The sequence below is a fragment of the Tauraco erythrolophus genome, chromosome 7 (assembly GCF_009769465.1).
Source record: "Tauraco erythrolophus isolate bTauEry1 chromosome 7, bTauEry1.pri, whole genome shotgun sequence".
NCBI lineage: Eukaryota > Metazoa > Chordata > Aves > Musophagiformes > Musophagidae > Tauraco > Tauraco erythrolophus.
This window is the reverse complement of record NC_141471.1, coordinates 49,605,281-49,624,917: the sequence shown is the minus strand read 5'-3', so window position 1 is coordinate 49,624,917 and position 19,637 is coordinate 49,605,281. Positions and strand designations below refer to the sequence as shown.

At 42.7% G+C, this 19,637-nt stretch overlaps 2 protein-coding genes across 2 annotated transcripts in view; both read left to right on the top strand.

Moving 5' to 3' along the window:
* KIF15 (kinesin family member 15) overlaps positions 1-7,807 on the top strand; it is a 36,259-nt gene extending 28,452 nt beyond the window's left edge. Inside the window, exons 28-35 of the mRNA XM_086614609.1 lie at positions 617-721; positions 1,000-1,164; positions 1,616-1,722; positions 4,315-4,387; positions 4,991-5,028; positions 6,703-6,868; positions 7,292-7,423; positions 7,724-7,807. Of these exons, the coding sequence (XP_086470735.1) occupies positions 617-721; positions 1,000-1,164; positions 1,616-1,722; positions 4,315-4,387; positions 4,991-5,028; positions 6,703-6,868; positions 7,292-7,423; positions 7,724-7,807 (870 nt within the window). The remainder of the gene's footprint in view (positions 1-616; positions 722-999; positions 1,165-1,615; positions 1,723-4,314; positions 4,388-4,990; positions 5,029-6,702; positions 6,869-7,291; positions 7,424-7,723) is intronic.
* Positions 7,808-9,494: 1,687 nt separating this feature from the next.
* TMEM42 (transmembrane protein 42) lies at positions 9,495-15,682 on the top strand. Its single transcript, XM_086615022.1, has 3 exons — positions 9,495-9,602; positions 14,196-14,342; positions 15,080-15,682. The coding sequence occupies exons 1-3, from the start codon at positions 9,495-9,497 to the stop codon at positions 15,221-15,223; spliced, it is 399 nt and encodes a 132-aa protein (XP_086471148.1). The 3' UTR covers positions 15,224-15,682.
* Positions 15,683-19,637: the final 3,955 nt, after the last annotated feature.

Here is a 19,637-nt window from a genome sequence, read left to right as displayed (position 1 = left end):
ATTATGTAATGGAGGTAACCATTGAGCTCTGAATTATGAGGTCTGAGAGCGATTTGGAGCTTTTGCAGACCAAATAGCTATGTTAAGCTTTTGTCCAAATTTTAGCAACTGTCATAGTGTTTAACATACTTGTGTTGGCAAAAACTCTGATAATTAGAGATAAGTTACTTTGGAAAGAAGAGTCCTTTTGTCATGTTCGCATATTCTCTTTGAGGAAACTAATTAAATCTATACCAGTAAAATCTTTGTATCAAATCACGTTTTGACCAGTACTGTTTGCCAACAAAGTTCATAATAGTTTTTCTGTGTTAGCAAGCCCTTTGAAAGGTAGATTGTGTTAGCAAGGCAAAAAATCAAGCACCACCAAGAACACCACAATTCAGATTAACTACATGGTACACAGTATGTAGTGTATATACGCTTTCAAAAAATGCTCGTTACATGCAACTATTAACAATTCTTAGGTAAATATAGAAAACAATTACGAAAGTGAAGTCTACGGTAATCTAGCTTGTGGTATACTTAAGCTTGCTCAAAATTATGATCTCACTGCTGTTTTCTTTAATATTTTGTGTGTATTATGAGCTAATTTAAATCTAATTGGGGTTTCTAATAGTTGGACAAAATGACGGAAGAACTGGAGAAGAAGAAGAATGAATATGAACTAAAAATGAAGCAAATAGATTGCTTTGTGGACGCATCTTCAGTAATGTTTCCTCAGGTATGGCATTTGTGAGGAACGTTTTCATTGTAATGACTTAAAACTCACTGAAAGAGACTAATAAACTTTACTGCATGACTTCAGGCTGGGATTAGAAATGACAACATATCAAGAATTGTCAAATCCCGTTCACCTTGTTTGTAACTTAAACGTATTATTGATTTGTCTGCCAGGAATTTATTAATATATGTCTCTAAGTATTAAAACATGTAACCAATACATAGAGGAAACTGTTGTTTACTAATAGTTTGTGGGTTTTATTTCTTTTAACTTGCCAGTGTCCAAAAACCCCCCCTAATTTCGATGTGAATTTGGCAAAGCTCTTGGAAACCCATGAGCAAGAAATAGCTGATCGGAGGGCGTCTGCAATAAATCTGGAGCACCTTGTACATGAACTGAATGAAGAACGAAGAGCTAAAAATGATGAAATTCTAAGGCTGAAGGTACTATGAGTTAATATCTACAGGCAAATTGTAAGGCTAAAATAAAACAGAATAAGACAGAGTCCAGATTTTTAGTGAGCTATGTTTAGTAGTCTGTCCATTAAAGCAGGAAGGCAGCTCTTGGTCTTCTCTTTACCTAGGCTGGTAACAAATGGTGACAACTTGCTTGAAATGCCCATATGTCTTGTTTTCCCAAGGACTGAGTTGTTTCGTGTTCATGAATATCAAATGGTACCATCATTTTTGCTGGTGAAACTGTAGACTTATTCTAAATCAAGTTTCTGTGAAACTGTAAATGGAACAGTGATGCAGATCTTTGCCAGAGAACTGTGCTTGTTTTCTGAGAAATAGTTTTGTCTTCTATTTTACTCAAAACCAAGTTCAACTGGAAATGAAAACAGGAATTGCAATTTGGTCTTCAAATAAAATGTTTCCACTCTCTCTTGCTTAGGAACAATTAAATGAGTTGGAGAATTTGCGCCTGGAAATGCAGATATTGGTGGAGAATAACAGGAATTTACAGAGCCTTGTAGAAGCTCAGAGACTAAGCAAGAACAGGTAAAGTAAAGCAAACCAATAAAAACCTGTCTTAACTTGAAGCAATTAAGATAAACAAATATACAGTTTTTTGAAATACAATCTTATGTATTGTTCGTATAATTAGAGATTGACTCAGCCTTTTCTATGAAAATTGTTTACTGGCTTGTAAACTTTATTGCCTTTAAATCACAAGCTCTTAAATGTAACAAAGTTTTTATACAGGAAATGGAAGTAGAATGTAAAATAATTACATGCATAGCCATTTCTGTGTATTATATCTTGCCATATCACTTGTGCTGTTATGGATTCATTAGATAGAAAATATCCAAATGAATTCAACACAAGTTTTAACATGGGTATAAATGGAACCAGTTCTCCATCTTGTGTTTTTGAGGGTAAGGAATGAACTTCTGAAAAGATGGTACACTGCCATACACCTCAGATTGGAGATATCCTGAGGATTGGTTTGAACTGTAAACTGTACACCTTAGTTTTGGACATAAAAATATTTTATTTCACGGCTTACCTTTTTTGTTTTAATTTGTTTTCAGTTTGTAAATAATTAAATAATCTGCTGGTTTACATCTTGTGAAAAGAAATCTGAACTGGCAGCAAGCAATTCTATTGATAATTAATGACAATTTTTAAGGGGCAATTTAGTAAGCAGTAACTTAATGGTAGGTAGGAGTTTAATCTTTTTTTTGCCTATTAAATATTTTCCAGAACTTTTATCCCTATTCAATGAAGTATCAGTGTTGTCAGTTTTAGAACTGACTTTTTAGTAAGATAGGTATTTAATGTAAAAGAAGATTATTAAATTTGCAAAATTAAATATTGCAATTAGAACATGCTGTAATTGCAGGTGTCTGTGCAACTCAAGTTTGTCCTTGTGTTATATGTATTATACAGTAATCTTCAGTTATGAAGCGATTCATTTGTGGAAAATATTCTGTGCACAAGGTGGGACAGATCAGGTGGGATATTGAAGGTTGTCTCTAGGGCCTTCTGCTTAGTTTGCAACAGACATTTGAAACTGTGCATGAATTGAAATGGGAATCACAAAAAACAAGCAGTGGTTACCTTGCTTTTCGCACAGTTTATGGAATAGGTTACTTGGAGCCAGGTTTTCCACAGAGAAGCATTACTTTTAATGCTCCTCATTTGCTCTATTCCTGACTTGAGACCCTGGGATATCATTTCGATAAGCATTAACAATTTTCAGCTGTTGTTATTTGATAGGAGTTGTGGTCTGAACAGACCAAAGACTAATAGTATATTGCATGGTCTCTGAAAAATCAGGTTTAGATATCTCAGGTGGGGATATTCACAGCAGACATGCCTTGTATGTTATGGGAGCAGCTGATAGCAGCAGCAGGTAGTTACCTTTTGTGGGGCCCAGCATTAGAGAGAGATGATTTGATCATTGGTGTCACATGTGACAAAGTAATGAGATGTGACAACTTGGACTGCACTGGAGGATGATTGGGAATACAAAATGAGACCAAGTGCCTGCTGTCTTTTAGTATTTAGTGTTAGGGCAGGAAGAGCAAGCTGTACAGGAAAGGTCAGCCTTCACCGGTCAGCCTTCACCTCTGTAATGCTAAGCTGGAGCAGGAACAGTTTGCTACTTTGGAGCTGGTACAGGCTGACAAGTACTAGAATTTGAAAGGCACAAGCCTAACCAATGATTCTAAACTTGGAGGTTTTAAAGTTCATGTAAGTATCCACAAAGAATAAGTAAACAGTGTATTGCAGTTTTGTCCAACCGTTTATTAGCTGGATGAATTTGGGTGGATTTTGGAAGTGGGTGGTACCAAAATTAAACAAGGAAAATATATGATTTTTATTTTAGTTCTCAGAAGTTGTTAGACTTTTTAAGCTGGCATTTAATTAACGTGAACAAAAAACACCCACACATACACACACTTACTGTCTCAGACTGAGGCTATTTATACCAGATATGAAAAATAAATCACCCTAGCTAGGTATGTTGACAAAGACTAAGTTTTCTGAAAATAGCAGTCTTTTATAACTGCATCAAATTACAATAACTGTTAATCAATGAAGTTCTTCCCTTATGGCACACTACAAGAATGAAGTGGTCTCAATGGTTTGTTGGTTTGGGGGTTATTTTAATTTTATAGTGTTTGCTTACTTCTATCCAGTGTCATGTTTATTGGAAACTTTCTATTTTGTTAGTTTTTAAGCCTTCTGAATACAAAAATCTTTTACCTTCTGAACTTGGCAAGACCACTGAGCAACTTGTAGGAAAGAGTTGCTTTCTGCAGTCTATATGCACGTGAATATCATGAACTAATAAAACATTTACCTCAGTCCCGAAGCTGTCTAACATACGATTGCATAGTTGTTACATTTTAATTGTTTTCATTAAAAGATTAGTTTCTCTACATTATAACAGACGAAAATGTGATATTCTTGGAATATAAAAGTTTAAACCCTTCCAGACTTGTTTCATGATGTTCAGTATTCTGATTACAAATGTGCCAAGACAGCTAGACATGTTTTTCTGGTTTAATCTGGATAAGATGTTGTTTTTAGAACTTGTTTCCTCTGTTTATGAGAAACTTTCTGCATTCTTGGATTTCCTAGTGAGCAGAAACATCCTGATGTTCAGTACCTCAAAGAGAAAGAGGAAGAGATTGCTGAAGAACGGCTTGCCAAGGTATGTCACCTTTCTCATTTCAGTTGCTGTTTTCCTGCTGTGAAATATTAACATTAACTTCTCTTTCATGGCAGTGAAACAAACTCTGATTTCTAGTGAATTCAAACAGACATGGAGCCGGATTCTTATCTCTTAAGGTTTCTGTCTTGGTCCAACACCAATGAACCAAGTGTCAGATTGCACAATAAGCGAAAACAGATTCAGGTCACTAAATCTGACTAATGTCCACAGACTTGGAAAGTGAAGATTGTGCCACTTGCTAATGTCAAGACCCTTGCCAAAAGGAAGTTACTGTTCCAGCAGAGGTTGCCACAGATGTCCCAGACAGAAGAACCCTTTGTTAGAGCAGAATGTTAGAACATTCACCCTGCTCTATGTGAATGGGCAGAGATATTGCTGTGGGTCATTTGTGCTGGCATGAAATTGGAAATATGTGCATATAGCAGAGATGAACTTACAGTGAATATTAGAGGTGTCAGTTACTGGGCAGTAGGATGATTTTGGTAGCATCTGGAATGAGATAATGTAGCATGAGTTAAGTGACAAATAATTTTAAATATGCATATTAAACATTAAGAATTTAATATTTTTGAACTTTTACAGAATAAAGTGATGGAGGAGATGCTGAAAATCAAAGCAGAGTAAGTTTACATACTGTTCATTGAAATAGAGACTTGCATTTACTCATTAATACAAAAAAGATATATTTAAGCAATAGAAGTTCAAGATCTGAAACTATAAAAGATGTAACTTGGAAATATATATATTATATATATATAAAAAAATAAAAGATAATTCTGCAAGACACATTGTGTTCTTACTCCTTCTCATCAGTAGGTGGTAGTAGCACCTATTACTACATTCTCTAAAAGGGTAGCATTGTATCAGGAAAATACTCTGAAATAAGCAGAACTGTAGAAAAACTTAAATTGGGAGAGACATTTTGAATTGTTTAAATATATCTGGTTTTAATTCTTTGAGGTGAATTCTAAGCACATTTATTTTCAAATTAAATGGAAATACTGTTCATTTCTTTATTAATATTGTAAATATTTTATAATTTTAAACTTGGAATCTAATTCTTTGCTTTTTTATGCTATTTGTTTTATTTTTTGCACTTTGGCTTGAATAATGAAAATTGTTTATTGTTGGAGGATTCCTAGATTGTGTGTGCACTGTTGTGCAACTAGTCCTTGAAATTCAAGTGGTTTGCACCTTGGATGGACAGTAGTCAAGAAATAAAACACTGAATTAGTAGATAAAAAATATTTTGAAAATGTTGCTCCTGTTATTCTTTTCCTAATCTGTATTGCTTCAGGATTCCTAGTGGCTGAATCTCCTAATATGTGAGTTACTTACATAGAAAGCATTCCATTAAATGTAATTAACTTCTAAGGATGAAGATAGTTTTTACGCACATGGTCATTTCTAAAGTAATTTATATCATGTTTTCCAGAAACCCTAGTTTTGATTAGGGGTTATTTTGCTATTCAATGCATTGTTTCTTCATACCTGTCTGGTCTCTGAAATACGCTTTATAACAATGCTACAATGTCTCATACAAACAATGTACAAAGAAGAAAGATTCTTTTGTCAGCAGGAAAATGTCTTGAGAAATGCTGCAAGTAAATACTGTTTTCATACAATAGGTCTTAAACACCAGGCTTCAGTCAAACAAAACTGATGACAAATATTTTAATTTATGCAATATTTGAATAGACATGCACAATTACTAAAGTTCATATAATCAGTAGACAGGCTGCTAAGTTTGGTGGCATGGTTTAATATTCTGTGAGCCTAATAGATTTAAAACATTTTCAGCATACAAGATGTTTATCCAAAGTGGTGGTCCTGTTACCAGGCCTAACAAGCTCAGGTCATCTCTGAGCTGTTCAGAGGTGTTTCTGAGCAACAGGGCTGTTGGGGAAAAGCCATCTACAAACAAGCAACTTAAGGAAAACTTCAAGAGCAGCAGAGTTCATCTGGCAAATTTACATGCCTTAGATGAATTCTTAGTATTCTTGTGGGTGAAGCTTCTGGTTTCTTTCATGAGTGGACTTGTATGGAAACGACATACTTCCCCAAAAAAAGAGCAACTCCAAAACACCAACTAGTTAAGAGATTCTATCAAAATCAAGAGCTGTGAAGTACAATGTAATTTTTCCTTCTGTTAGCACCGAGTTCTAGGAAAAATAAGTTGTCTTAAAAGGATGTTTTTAGAAGAGGCTGCCTATGTATCCAAGGAGGGTTTACTAATTCAGTTGTATGCCATTTATGTTGTTTTTTAATATTCTTTGATGCTTTTATATTGGCAGATTAGAAGAGACCAAAAATACCCTCAAAATCAAAGAGAATACTTGTCTTGAAATGACTCTGGAGATGGAACGAACAAGAGCTTTGGAGCTGAAAGCATTTCATGAAAAAGAAGATATTAGATCAAAACTGGAGGAAATGTATGAAGAGAGAGACAGAATTGCAAAGGTTTCATATGTGTAATTTTTTTTGTTGTCTTTACAATACATCTTATTCAGCAGAGGTAGAGCTGTTGCTAATTGGGCAATATTCTGAATTAATTAGCACTCAGAGTGCCTCTGAAAACGTTTTGTCTTGCAGTTTGGTTATATTTTAATGCTGTTTCCTGCACTAGTGGAACTCTGAGTACAGAAATCACTGTTGCAGTTCATAATACAAATCCAATGGTGCTTTTGCCCTTTAGAGGAGACCCAATGTAGTACCTAAGGAGATGTGAGACAAATATATGTTTCCTGAATGAACCAACTCTTGCATCATATGTTCCAACAAACTTAAATGTTAGCATGTCAGTAGTATTAAAGAAGCTATGTGTTCTGAAAAGAGGAGGAGAGGCTACAGTTAAGAGGTACACAATGTATTTATTAATTACAGGAAATGGACTTGCTGAGGAAGCGAGTTGACTCTCTTGCTGAGGAGAACGGGAAATTACTTGGTCATCAAAACCTAAACCAGAAGATTCAGTATCTTGTGAAACTGAAGAAAGATTACGCCAAACTTACTGAGGTAAGTTGCAGGGTAGAATACAGATGAAGTAATGGCCTGACGTAGAAGAGAGCTAAGCTTTGGGAATGACAGCTGAAGTTCTTGCTCTTTTCTTGGACATGATAACCTCTCCTGTTCTGCAGTTGTGTAGGTCACGGCTGGTCTGTCCCCTCACAGACCCCAGACAAGAATCGCTGCGTTTTATTTCCTCCAGTACACAGTGTATGAAACACTTGAACAAGTGTAGATACCACTTATTTAAAAATATGAAAGAAGCACGTTCATTTCCTTAATACACCCATGTTTTTTTCTGTCTTACAGGAGGCTGAAAAACTACGCGTTGAAAATGCTTTTTTGAAAGAATCGAAAAAATGTGACATATGTAGACACCATGATCAGTTATAATGACACAAACAAAACTGCAGAGCCTTATTTTTAAAGTGTACGGAAAATAAGCAAAAGGCAGTTGTCAAACCTGACTTTTGCTGTGGTCCTGGAATAATCAAGTATTTTGGTTCCTGGATTTTTGCTGGTAGTAACTTTTAGTGAAGAATTTTATTCCAGCTAAGTGGGCAGCTTTTTAATGTTTTATTAACACCTTCCTATAATTTTTGAAAATGAATTTTGTATAGGTGCTAGAAGATACTTCCTTGAAACTTTTGTACCTTGCCAAGGAAAAGCTTTCTCACTAGGAACACACCTGGAAATTTGTTTCCTTTTGTGCTTTTATTCAGGTTCTTACCTCTTTTTAAATGCTGTGCTTTCCACCAGAGCCAAATTTTAAAAAGCACAATTTCTTTGTGAGATTTTATTATTTTATTAGTTTTTTTAGCTAAACATCAGGTGTTTTTACTGGATTGCTTAAAAGTAATTTTCATGTTGAAGTTGGTTCAATAAAGCATGAATGTGAATTTAGTAATAGACTTGTAAATAGTACTATAAATATCTTTTGGCTTTGTATTCTTTTCTTTCTCTATTTGAAATGAAAATGTTTTTTAAACCTTTTTTTTCCCCCAGTATAAACTTACAGCATACTTCTATTTAGCATTGTAGGAAATCCTTTTTAAGTATTTTGCAACCATTCTTATCAAACAAAAATTAGAAATGTTAAGAAACAAGATCTGAAAATATGCAGAACATTTTAGAAGTATAGCGTAAGTTCATTTATTGCACTTAAGATTTATTGCAAATAACAAACTTTTTTGTTAGTGAAATAAACCCATTGATTTTATATGCCAATATCAAACACTTTTTTTAATTGTCAGTAAAGTTATTGTTCTGGTTTTGGCTCCTTGGTACAGTACTACTTTTGCCCACAAGTGATGGGGCAAAAGGGAATGAAGAGAAGGATGTTTGTCAAGTAAAGGGCAGGGCACCTAGTGAGTTTCTTCAGTATTTGGCTGAGGGGAAGAAAAGTTTTCCCCCAGTTTATCTATGAATTTTAAAGTTGCCTAATCCTGCAGATTTGTTTCCACTTCGAACTTTGACGTGGAGCACAGAAGTAAAAAACTAACCTTAAACTGGGGAAGTTTCTTTTTCAGTAGACAAAGAATAGTAGAGAGCAGAAGTAACTAACAATGGTTACTAGCACTCTAGAGACCAGCCTGAGGAGTTTGTCTGGGACCACAAACCTGTTGTCTCCTGTGGTCTTTACTTGTTATTGCCGTGTTCGAGGTTTACAGATGCGCCTCCGAGCACCTGTCTGTCTCGTGTTGACTGTTTCTGGACTATTTCCAGGCAGGGTTTTCTGCCCCTCTGGAGGGGGAGGCACGGTCCCTGTTGTGCGCTTGCTTATTTCTGAGCCTTTCTCTGTTGTATGTCTGCAGTAGGACTTGTGTTGTTCTCATGCTCCATCCTTTTTTTTGTTGTTTTCTTTTTTTTAAATAAAGCCTTTGTACATAAATGAACATTGCACACGTGCGTTTTTCTCTCCCCTTCCGCAGCACAGCTCCGCCGCAGACGGCCAGCAGCCTCAGCACGGCCGCCTGCTCCGCCCGTCCCTCCCCGCCGGCCCCGGCGCAGGGGCGGTGCTGCGGCGGGGCGCGCCCCGGAAGGCGGCGGCGTCGGGCTCGCAGGGCCGCTGGGCCCCGGCATGCGGGCGGGCTCCGCGGCGGCGGCGGCTGCCGGGCTGCTGGGGGCGGCGGCGGCTGCCGCGGCGAAGCTGGCTGTGGGTCCGGCCGGGGAGGCGGCCGGAGGCTGGGTAAGGCAGGAGGAAATCCGTGTGGCGAAGCGACTTCCATGAGTTAAGGCGTTGCCGTGCGTGTGGCATCCCTTGGCAGGCGTTATTCAGCCGTCAGGGCTTCTACTGCGTCTGCCACGGGGAGGAAACACGCTGTTTCTTCCTCGTGCTCTTCCAGGCGGTGCCGCGCGCTTGCTTTCGGAGGGATGTGCTGGGAAAGCGGGCGGTCTCGGAGGGCCGAGCCGTGACTCGCCTCCCGAGGGAGCCCGCCTGGGAGCCGTGCGGGCTGACTAATGCATTGCGTAATGTAAACAGAAAGCAAGCTGATGAAGCGAGTCTGCAGGTGGGTAACAGAGAGCAAGCGTGGGACGGGAATGCCCGGAACCAAACCCACCCTGGTGGCCCGTGTGCAGTGGGCTTGTGTCAGTTTGACTTGAAAAGCAAGGTGTTGGCGTGCTTGAGTATCAAACGCTACTTCTCAGCCCACTGTTTTGCTGATAAAGTCACATTCGCCCTTCTCCCTCTCTTGTTCCGTTTCTGTTCGCTCATGACGGGCGTGGAGAGGTGGAGCAGTGGATTCCCCTTGTGCTGTTCAGCCGATGTGCTCATCTGGCCTGGCAACTCTCCCGTGGGTGTTCGTAGGGGGTGATCCTTATCTCGGTTGTGTTTCTCGAACCTCGTTGTGCTGAAGGTTACATGGGGCTGCTGACTTTTCACCTCCGAAATGCGGTGTCCTTACCTGCAGAGGTGAACTCTCGCACAGACACGGCAGAGGTGGAGACGTGCACAAGATTGTGTGTGAATGGGGAGATGCTGAGGTAGACGGCACATGCGTATCATGAAAACACATTGTGGAGACTCATTTAGGTGTAGAGCAGGGTGGTTATTCATATAGCAAATGTACATTTGGACTTGACATCTGAAGGAGAACCCACAAGAGAAACTAGGTCTGAAAAAAATCTAACCTTGCATCAGGAAGAAAGAAAAGGGACTCGTGTGATTACTAGAGATGGTTAAGGAACCAAAAACTCAGTACTTGCCAATCCTGTTGATCCTTTCCAATATATCAGATAGGGTGGCAGGAAGGAGAATCAAAAAAATTAAATCCTGATATTCTTCCCAATCCCCCCTGAAAAAGATTAAGCTCTGCACTGATAAAAAGCAGAGCATGGAATTACTGAAAATATTGACAGCAGCTTTTCTGAGTATTTTTCTTCTTTGGAATTGACAGAAATATTGCCCATTTGTTGGGTGTTTTTTGTTTTTTGTTTTTTTTTTGAAGGTGCTATGACAAAGTGTTTTGTCATTGAGGCGGAGGGTTGCCAGCAATTCGAGGGAGGTGATCCTTCTCCTCTACTCAGCACTGGTGAGGCTGCACCCGGAACACCATGTCCAGTGCTGGGCTCCTCAGTATAAAAAAAGAGATGGAGCTACTGGAGAGAGTCCAGCGAAGGGCCACAAAGATGGTGAAGGGACCAGAGCATCTTCCCTATGAGGAGAGGGTGAGAGAGCTGGGATGGTTCAGCCTGGAGCAGAGAAGGCTCAGGGGAATCTCATCAATGGGTACAAATGTATTTGAAGGAAGGCGCATACAGAACAGAGCCAGGCTCTTTCCCGTGGTGCTCAGTGACAGGACCAGAGGCGACGGGCACAAACTGAAACACGGGAGGTTCTCCCTGAACATCAGGAAACACTTTTTCACTGTGAGGGTGACTGTGCACTGGCCCAGGTTGTCCAGGGAGGTTGTGGAGTCTCCATCCTTGGCGATACTCCAAAGCCATCTGGACATGGTACTGGACAACCTGCTCTAGGAGTGGCGAGGTTGGACTAGATTATCTCCAGAGGTCCCTTCCAACCTCAACCATGCTGTGATTCTGTGGTTGTCCTTCTTTTTCCTGGACAAATTAGTTTCTTCAGTTACTTCTTTCAGGTCCATTCTAGGTGATAATTATGAACTAAATTAACCAGTTTAGCTGTTCCAAGGTTTAAGTAAATGCTGTGATCTTCCTCATAGCTTAAATTGCACAGGACCGTAGATGTCAAGTGTTTCAGAGGGCTGCCTTGGCATCCTGTGTTTTTGCTGCAAAGGCATTTCTGCAGAGCAGCCACAAGGTGAGAGAGATTCAAGGAGTGTCATGTTTGAGCTAAAACTACAGAAATCCGAACATAAGTATGAGAGCAGCCATCGCTTGTGTCGCATAGAAAGCAGGAGCAAATGTTACAAGTGTATTGATGCTTCACAGAGGTTATGACGTAGGGTAGCAGGATGCTCAATGACAGCACCGAGGTGGATTTCCCCAGCCAGAATGATGTGTTGTGATGGCCCAGCCTGAGAGTGGCCTGACCAGGAAGAGTCATTTCACTTGAACAAAAGTGTTGCTTTACTTTCCTCTCTCCCCTGCCAAGCTTCATCTAAAGTTACTTCTGCCACTTCAGGAGTGATTCTGGATTATCTGAAATGTACACTGAAGTTAATCTCCTCTCAGAAAAGCAATCAGAACAGTAATCCTTGACTCACCAAGCTGGCTTGGCTGAGCCCTTGGCGGGGGAGAAATTTATACCTCCCTCCTTCCTTGTGGGGAACACCTGGGGATGTTCCTACCTCTGCCTGCGTGCCATTGCCATGACTGCTTCTCTGCCCAGGATGCAGAGGGACCCTACCTCTCTCTGGAAGACCTTCTTTCTGGGCATATGCCACCTGCAGAGCACACTGCAGTTGATTTCCCAGGCTCCGCAATAGAAGATCAGAAGAAGAACCTGTGGGTTCGGGGTCACTTTTGAAGATAGCATAGCAGTTGTGATGGTAGGAACCAGCTTTGCTCTACCAGTGATAGACTCACAGACTAATTCAAGTTGGGTAGGACCTCCGGAGGTCTCTAGTCCAACCTCTGCTCTGCAACAGGTTGCTGATGACCTTCTCCAGTCAAGTTTTGAATACCTCCAAGGTTGGAGAGCCCATGACTTGTGTTCCAGTGTTTGATCACCTTTGGTTTTCCTTGTATCAGATCAAAATTTTGCTTCTTCCAAACTTTAATTGCTGCCTCTTGTCATATCCCAACAAACCTCAGAGAGGAGCCTGGCCTTCAATCTCTCTACACCCTTGGATGGATTGTTGAAGACAGTAACAAGATCTCTTAAGGCATTTTTTCCCCCAGCAGTGTACCTTGGTAAGCTCTTTCTGATCTGGAAATATTCTCAATTTAGATGAAACAGAGAATTGTTTTCCCCTCTTATCTCTTTACTCCCAAGTGTGCCTACCCACTAGAGGTCTGTGTGGATGCACACAACTGCCCCGAGCAAGGTAAAACTGTCTGGTCACACAGACAGAGGGTGAAGCCAGAAGGCAAATCCTCATCCCATGGTGAGCCATAACATGGCAGAAGGTTTCTTCCCCAGTGGACTGGTAGCAGCTGGGCATGGGTGTCCCTCTTACCTCTCTCCACAAGATTTGCCAGGGCAACAATGGGAAAGCAAAGTGCTTCACTGGTGGGAATCGTTTTGTATCAGTTATCATTGTTCCAGTAAAGTTGGAAACCTTTGCCACAAGTGGGGAAAAAATGACGCCAAGCACCTGAACTGTCCCTCTCTGGAATGGGGTTAGCCTCAGAGATCTTGTTTTGCCTTTCGTTTGAGCTTGATCTTGAGCAGGGATTTGCTTTACAGCCTTTCCTTTTTGACTTTGTACTTGCTACATCACTTGCTTCAGAAATCCCTGTGACCTCCCCTAGCTTACAGTTAATAATTTTTTTCTTCTGAGTGGGAGCAGAACACAGTTGGTGGCCCTCATTGAAATGGGCAGCTGGCAGGGGGTGACAGGGCAGCTGTTCCTCAGGACAGGTCCCACCTCTCAGCTGTGTTTGTTGGTGGCTTCACACCTGTGTTTGTCTGCTTCGAGATGGATCCCTCCAGGGACTGAAAGGTGACAGGCTATGAAAGTGTGATTGCTACAGGCTTAGACAAAGCCTGGCTTTCACTTGCCCTCGTGTGCTCCCTGCATGTTTGTGAGAGTTGTGGTCTGCCTGTGATCTCCTCCCTTGGTGTCTTCACGTCAAGTACATGGTACCCAGAGGCTAGAAAGATGGCTGCAGCAGCTAAAGCTATGGATGTGTGGGGAGACCGTGAATGGCGAAGGCTTTTTCGGCAAAACTGTGCCCTTTTTTCAGATGGAGGCTGTTGCATGTCTTGTCAGGATGTCTAAGGAGGGAGATCTTTCTTAAGAACCTAGAAGTCAGAGGTAGTTTTGTCCCTTTTCCATACATCTAGCCATGCGTGAAGGGTATTTCACTGCGTTGCATGTGCACCACGTCATGAGCTGGAGAGCTTGCTGGAGTTTGGCTTCTGGCATGGCAGCTGCTGGACATTGTCCTGGCACTTCTCAGCTTGTAGCTCGGGGCTGAACTCATGGCGGGACATGCCAGGGTCATGCTCCATCCAGGGCCATTTCCTTGCTTCTGTTTCCTTCTGCGATTTCATATATTCATCTTCATGTAACAGCAGCTGTAATTTAGCTTCAAAAGCCCACGCCGTTGGGTTTTTCTCCGAAGTGCCCATGAATTTGTAAGGGTGAGTGAGTGGTGAGTGAAAATACACAGTTTTTTCCCTTTCATCCTGCAGCTGCCTGTGCTGCTTCGCGTCAGCTGCGTTGGCCTGGTGTTGGCATGCAACGCGGTGATGTGGACGGTCTTTGCAAAAGCCCTGCGGCTCTCCTCCTCCTCGGCCGCTGCCTCTGTGACGACGACAGCCTCCAACTTCATCTCTTCGGTGAGTAGATCTCTTCTCAGGCACTGAAGCCTGGAGGAGCACAGCGATGTGGGAACAGTCGCACCAGATGCGACTGGTCGTAGCTGATCTCCCAGCGTGACCGGCATCGCTGGCCACAAAGCGAGAGTTACCAGCAGATGTGAAACGATTGTGTCGGGCCTCAGCTGCTCTGACAGTTGTTCACGGCAGAGGCTGTGAGACTTTTCTGGGTGGTGCAGGAGGAAGGGTGCTGCTGCCCAGCGCAGTGCCTTGCACCAGCTGTATGGTTTACTGAACTTACTCTAATTGCCAGTGAGAGTCAGAGCTGGGAGCTTTACTTTGTTTTGTTTTTCCTTTGCAACACCTCACCTGTGACAAGCCAAAGCCACCCCAGCTGGGTGTGAAGACACGTCCAAAACTCAAGTCAGTGAGGCCATTTGTTTATCGACTGGGATTGCCTAGTCGACTGGAGGTTTGGCTCCTGAGAGGTGCTGGGAAGGCAGCAAAGCACACGCACATCTGCCAAAATCCTGCTTTGGGATCGCAATATGGCTGTGCTTCCTGGCTGGATGGTAGAGGGTCATCTCTGGCATCGCCCGCAGCAGCCATTCCTGTTGCTGGCCCCAGCAGGAGTTTCCTCAAGCAGGTTTTTTCCAGGGCCTGCTCTCCCAGCAGAAGTCTTCTCAGCTCTGGCAGCACCAGGAGGCTTTGAGGCGGCTCAGCCCAGCAAAGCTTTGTCTCTGTCTTTTTTCCTTCAGGCCATCCTGGGCAAGCTTCTCTTCGGGGAGACGTGGACGCCTCTGTGGTGGATCGGCCTTGCTGTGACACTCTGTGGCCTCATGCTGCTGCACACAGCTGCTCCCCAGTTGGCGCATCTTCCAGCAGAGAAGAAGGAAGCGTGATGCCTGCCAGAGGGAGCATGGCACCATGCCACCCCTCACCAGCCTGCCTCGTGACAGTGTGCCCAGTCCTCGACCAACTCCAAATGCACCCGTCCACAGACCTGCTGACCCCTGCTTGACTGCCGATCTGCCAACATGCGAAGTCATGCCGGTCGCATTTCTCCTGCAGGCCGGCAGTGGTATGGTGGCAGTGACAGCCTTGGAGGGAGCTGGTCTGCTCTGAGTCAGTATTGTGGAGGTTGGAGCCAGGGAGCCAGAGGCTTATCGGCGGCTCCTCCTCTTCACGCCCTGTGGCTGTGGAGCTTTCCCAGTTTGAGGAACGATGAAAGTAAACATGGTGGCTGCGGAAGGTGCCCCTGCATCAGTACTTTTCCATAAAAGGACCCATCTCAAAATAGAAAAGCAATCACAAGTAGATGCTGAAGGCAACTGATATTTCTGCTCTGCTGTTCTTTACTTTCCTCTCTGCCTCTTTAAATGGCCCCATGCCTGCCGCTGCCTGTAAGGCTGTGGAGCCTTTCATTAATTCCTTCAGCTTCCCATGTCAGTCACATACACCTTTTAACTTGCCATGTGTGTCTGGTGACTATCATTTCCACTTACCCAGTCCTGACATATTACTCACTGTAAGGCTGCTGCTCTTTCCTTTTAACTCTTAACCAGGATGGGGTTTTGATCACCATTCTGTCATCTGTAGGTCCAACTGTCGTTTTGGGAGAATACAGGAAGCTACTTGTGAATGGTCTGCAGGTTTTACTGAGAGCGTCTGTGTTCAGCACTTCCTCCCCTCCCCGCTTCAGTTGGCAATTGCTTTAACATTTGGTAAAACAGAGTTTCTCAAGCAATGTTTTTTTTACACCTCTGAATGATGCTCATTCCCATTCATGCGATGTAGTCAGCCAGATCATTGGGCACATGTTACCGCTCAAATTCCAGTGAAATACACTTTTCTTTGCTAAATTTTGGGTCAGTGATGACTCTGTCTTCAGGATGAGATGCCTGTTGACACAGTGCTTGTGTCAGGAATCATCATTTCTCAGGTATTGACTTTTTTCTCTTGCCCACACATCTTGTTTTATTGAGAAATTTTTTAGTTGCAGTCCTAGAGAAATATAATGGTGTCTGTAAATGTATGCGTCATGCTGGTGATATCACTTGTTTGCTCTGGGCTTGCCAGGTTGTCTCTGTCTTCTTGTAGCTATAGAAAATGAGTCACGGTTGTGGCATGTGCAGAAAACCTAAGGACACATTTCTGTGAGCCTGTGTATCAGAACCTGTAAGGTTTGTCCTGACTGGCAGATCTGCGCCGTGTCCAGCAGAAGTGTAAAAATAGACTTGTAGGTGGAAATGCCACTGGAGTTGGGTTTGTGCCTATTCCTTCTTTGTATCAGAAAGACAAAAAGTCAAGTGTCCCCAGAAGAGGCTGGGAGCTGTTTGCTCCAAGTCCCCTGCTTCAGGAGAGCATCCTAGCTCATCGCATCTGGCAGCTGTGTCCCAAGAGGGGCAAAGCCTTTGCCTCTCCTCTAGGTGTGCTCATAAGTCTTTCCCTCCAAAGAGGGGAGCTGTGTATGTGGTGGGGAAGAGGGCAGAGCACTTCGAGTGCCTCTCCTCTGTACCAACATGGGTCTTTGCACCTGCGGAGCTCTTCGGTTAGCAGGAGAGATAGAAAGAGTGGGACACATCTGGTTGCCCAGGAAGCGGAGATTTGATGCCATGACCTGGCATCCCTCATAGGTCCGCAGAGATGACAACCAGGAACTATGCGTTTCTAAGTACATCAAGTCACCTTAGACCTTTGTATATGATGGAGAAATAATGAAGGCTGCAAGCCTGATTTGTTTGCCCTTGTTATTAACTCTCAGCCAGCTGTAACCTCTCAGCCAGCCATGGCCACCTTTGTGCAAATGTCAGGAGAAGGACCAGGCTCTCTTCTCTCTGGTTAATTTGGCTGTTGCCTCTCTTCCTAACAAACCTATTGGAAAGTTTTTTAACATGGACTATCTCAAAACTGACATTTCTTTGTTACAGTCATTATTGGAGGTCAAGGTCTACGAGATGTTTGCATATGTGCAGAAAGTGTCGGCAGCATTTTACTTGATGCTCACTTCTAAGGCGGAAGAACATAAACTAGGGCTGTAAATTCGCTGTCGTAAATACTTGAAGGTGGGAACAGAAACGAGTTTTGCTCCAATTTCTGTGGGAGGAAAAGACTGACAAGTAGGGTGCGCTTTTTGGCATAATCCTTCTCTATGTACACAGAGTTTGGGCCACGTCTGCCAGTGTTGCTTGTCAGTGCGGGACCAGGGTGCAAGGAAGGCTGCAATCACCATACAGCAAAACCGTGCACTTCTGATAAATGATTTGTGTGTGGTCATCTAAAATGCGGCTGCAGGTGATCTCAAAAAGGGGTGCTGGCATTTCTGAATTAAAACATTGTCCAAAGCTCAGTGGCTGAAACTTAATACTTACAGATATTTTAGACCCCCCCACAAAAAAAATGATGTGAGACTAATGAGCGAGCTGTGTTTGAAGAATGAATGGTTCAAATGTGGTAGACGTGTAAGGTGGCTGAAGATCGCAGCCAGCTGTAAGACCTTGGTTTACCAAGGCTGAAGATGGGTCATCCTTATGCAGGAACTGTTAGCGTGCTTGCGTGGAGTATTTACACACTTTTGCTGAGGTATGTTTAGAGAAGAGCCTTGGGCACATGTTACCGCTCAAATTCCAGTGAAACACGCTTTTGTCTGCACATCTCCCAGGCATTGGCTGTAAGAAGTCTTTCCTGTGCCTTCCCTTCATTCTCAAACACAACCCTAATATTTCAGCATCCCATTCATCAGATTTTCCTCAAGCGGGGCTATACCTTGTCACGCTTTGGACACTAGAAGCAGCAGGTGCATGGTTAATGGCAAGGCTCATAATGTTGCTCATGAAGACTGAAGTAAGTATTTTTGAATTAATGGTGGGAAGCATTTTGAAAAATCTGTTGTATAAACAAGGTCTGAGAGTATTATATTCTAAGGTAAATAATACCTTGTGTACCTCTACAAGGAACAAAGCCAAATGAAATTATAGTTGCAGGTGAACCTTAAAGCATAGTTTGACTGATTAGATAAGGTACTATACATAAAACCTGAGAAATGTCCCTGTTGTTGTTGAGAAGGAGCCACTGAAACTTGGAAGGTTTGTACAACATCTCAAGTTACAGCATATATCTAAATAACTTGAAGGATGGTACGTTCGCTTGGGTTATAAATAGTAGAAGTAGATGCAATAAAGACTGGTAGATTTTTCTGCCGAGTTTGATATATTTAAAATTTTCAAGGAATTCGATTCAGTGCTGACGCTTCAGAGACTTTAAATACTGACCACATTGCAACGGCGTCACGCACATGCTTAATTCCACTGAAATATTGCAAATGGTGGGGTGTTTTCGAAGAAAGAAGTCATGGTGCCTCAACAGGCCAGAAGAGCGGTGCTGTGGCCCTGACCTGAACTGACAGAGAAAAACCATGCAGTTACAATAAATGGGTGCTAATCCTGATGTTCTTGTGATGCCAGCAGCAAGCCTTTGTCCTGGGGGTCCGTGAGCTGGAGAAGGGAGTTACACTCATCCACAGCAAACGCTGCGGTGCCTGCAGCTCACGCAGTCTCGGAGAAAAATCTGAGGTGAGCTCCAAGCAGTGGTAAAAGCCTTCCCAGAAGAGCCGGGGGTTTGCCTCTAAAAATCAAGTGTGTGGGGTGTTGTGCCACACCTCTTTTTAAAGGAAAGGGTGGCAAGAAGACAGCATTTCTGAAAATGTGGTTCTGAGGAAGAAACAAAGTATTTTAGACTGTAAAGCAACACTTTCTAGGTTCAGGCAGCAGATAGTGGTTGGGCTAGGTTCTTCAGTCCCCTTTCTTAGGCAAGACTATTTCTAGATACTTTAACACCAAAAAAAAGGTCAGCGGCTCGCCTCTCATTGACGTAGTCGATGGCAGTACCCAGGGTGTTGCTTCCAGTGCTGGACCCCTCCAGTTTGAGAGGGATGTGGAGAAGCACGTCTAGCAGAAGGATACCAAGATGGCAGGGTCCTACGAGGAGAGGCTGAGGGATGTGGGCTTGTTGAAGATAGGGAGGCTCAGGCTGACCTGATAGCAGCCAACACGCGCTTGGGGAGGAGTTATAGAGGCAACGGAGCTGAGCTCTGCTCCGTAGCAATGACCAGAACAAGAAGAGACAACAGGCACGAGTTATGTCTTGAGAGTTTCAAGCCAGCCGTTGAGGAAAAAGACGTCCCAAGAGGTTGGTTGCCCAGAGAGGCAGCAGAGTCTCCACCTGTGAAGGTTTTTGAGGCTTGGCTAGCCAAGACCTCAGCTGACCCAGTCTGGTGTTGGTGACCATCCTATTTGGGCAGATGGTTGAACTTCCTAC

What these genes read in the sequence shown, in the direction of transcription:
- TMEM42 (XM_086615022.1), top strand. Translation starts at nt 9,495, where the DNA reads ATGCGGGCGGGCTCCGCGGCGGCGGCGGCTGCCGGGCTGCTGGGGGCG. An exon ending in GGGAGGCGGCCGGAGGCTGG is followed by an intron (nt 9,603 to 14,195) that starts GTAAGGCAGGAG and finishes TTCATCCTGCAG; the next exon opens with CTGCCTGTGCTGCTTCGCGT. An exon ending in CCTCCAACTTCATCTCTTCG is followed by an intron (nt 14,343 to 15,079) that starts GTGAGTAGATCT and finishes TTTTTCCTTCAG; the next exon opens with GCCATCCTGGGCAAGCTTCT.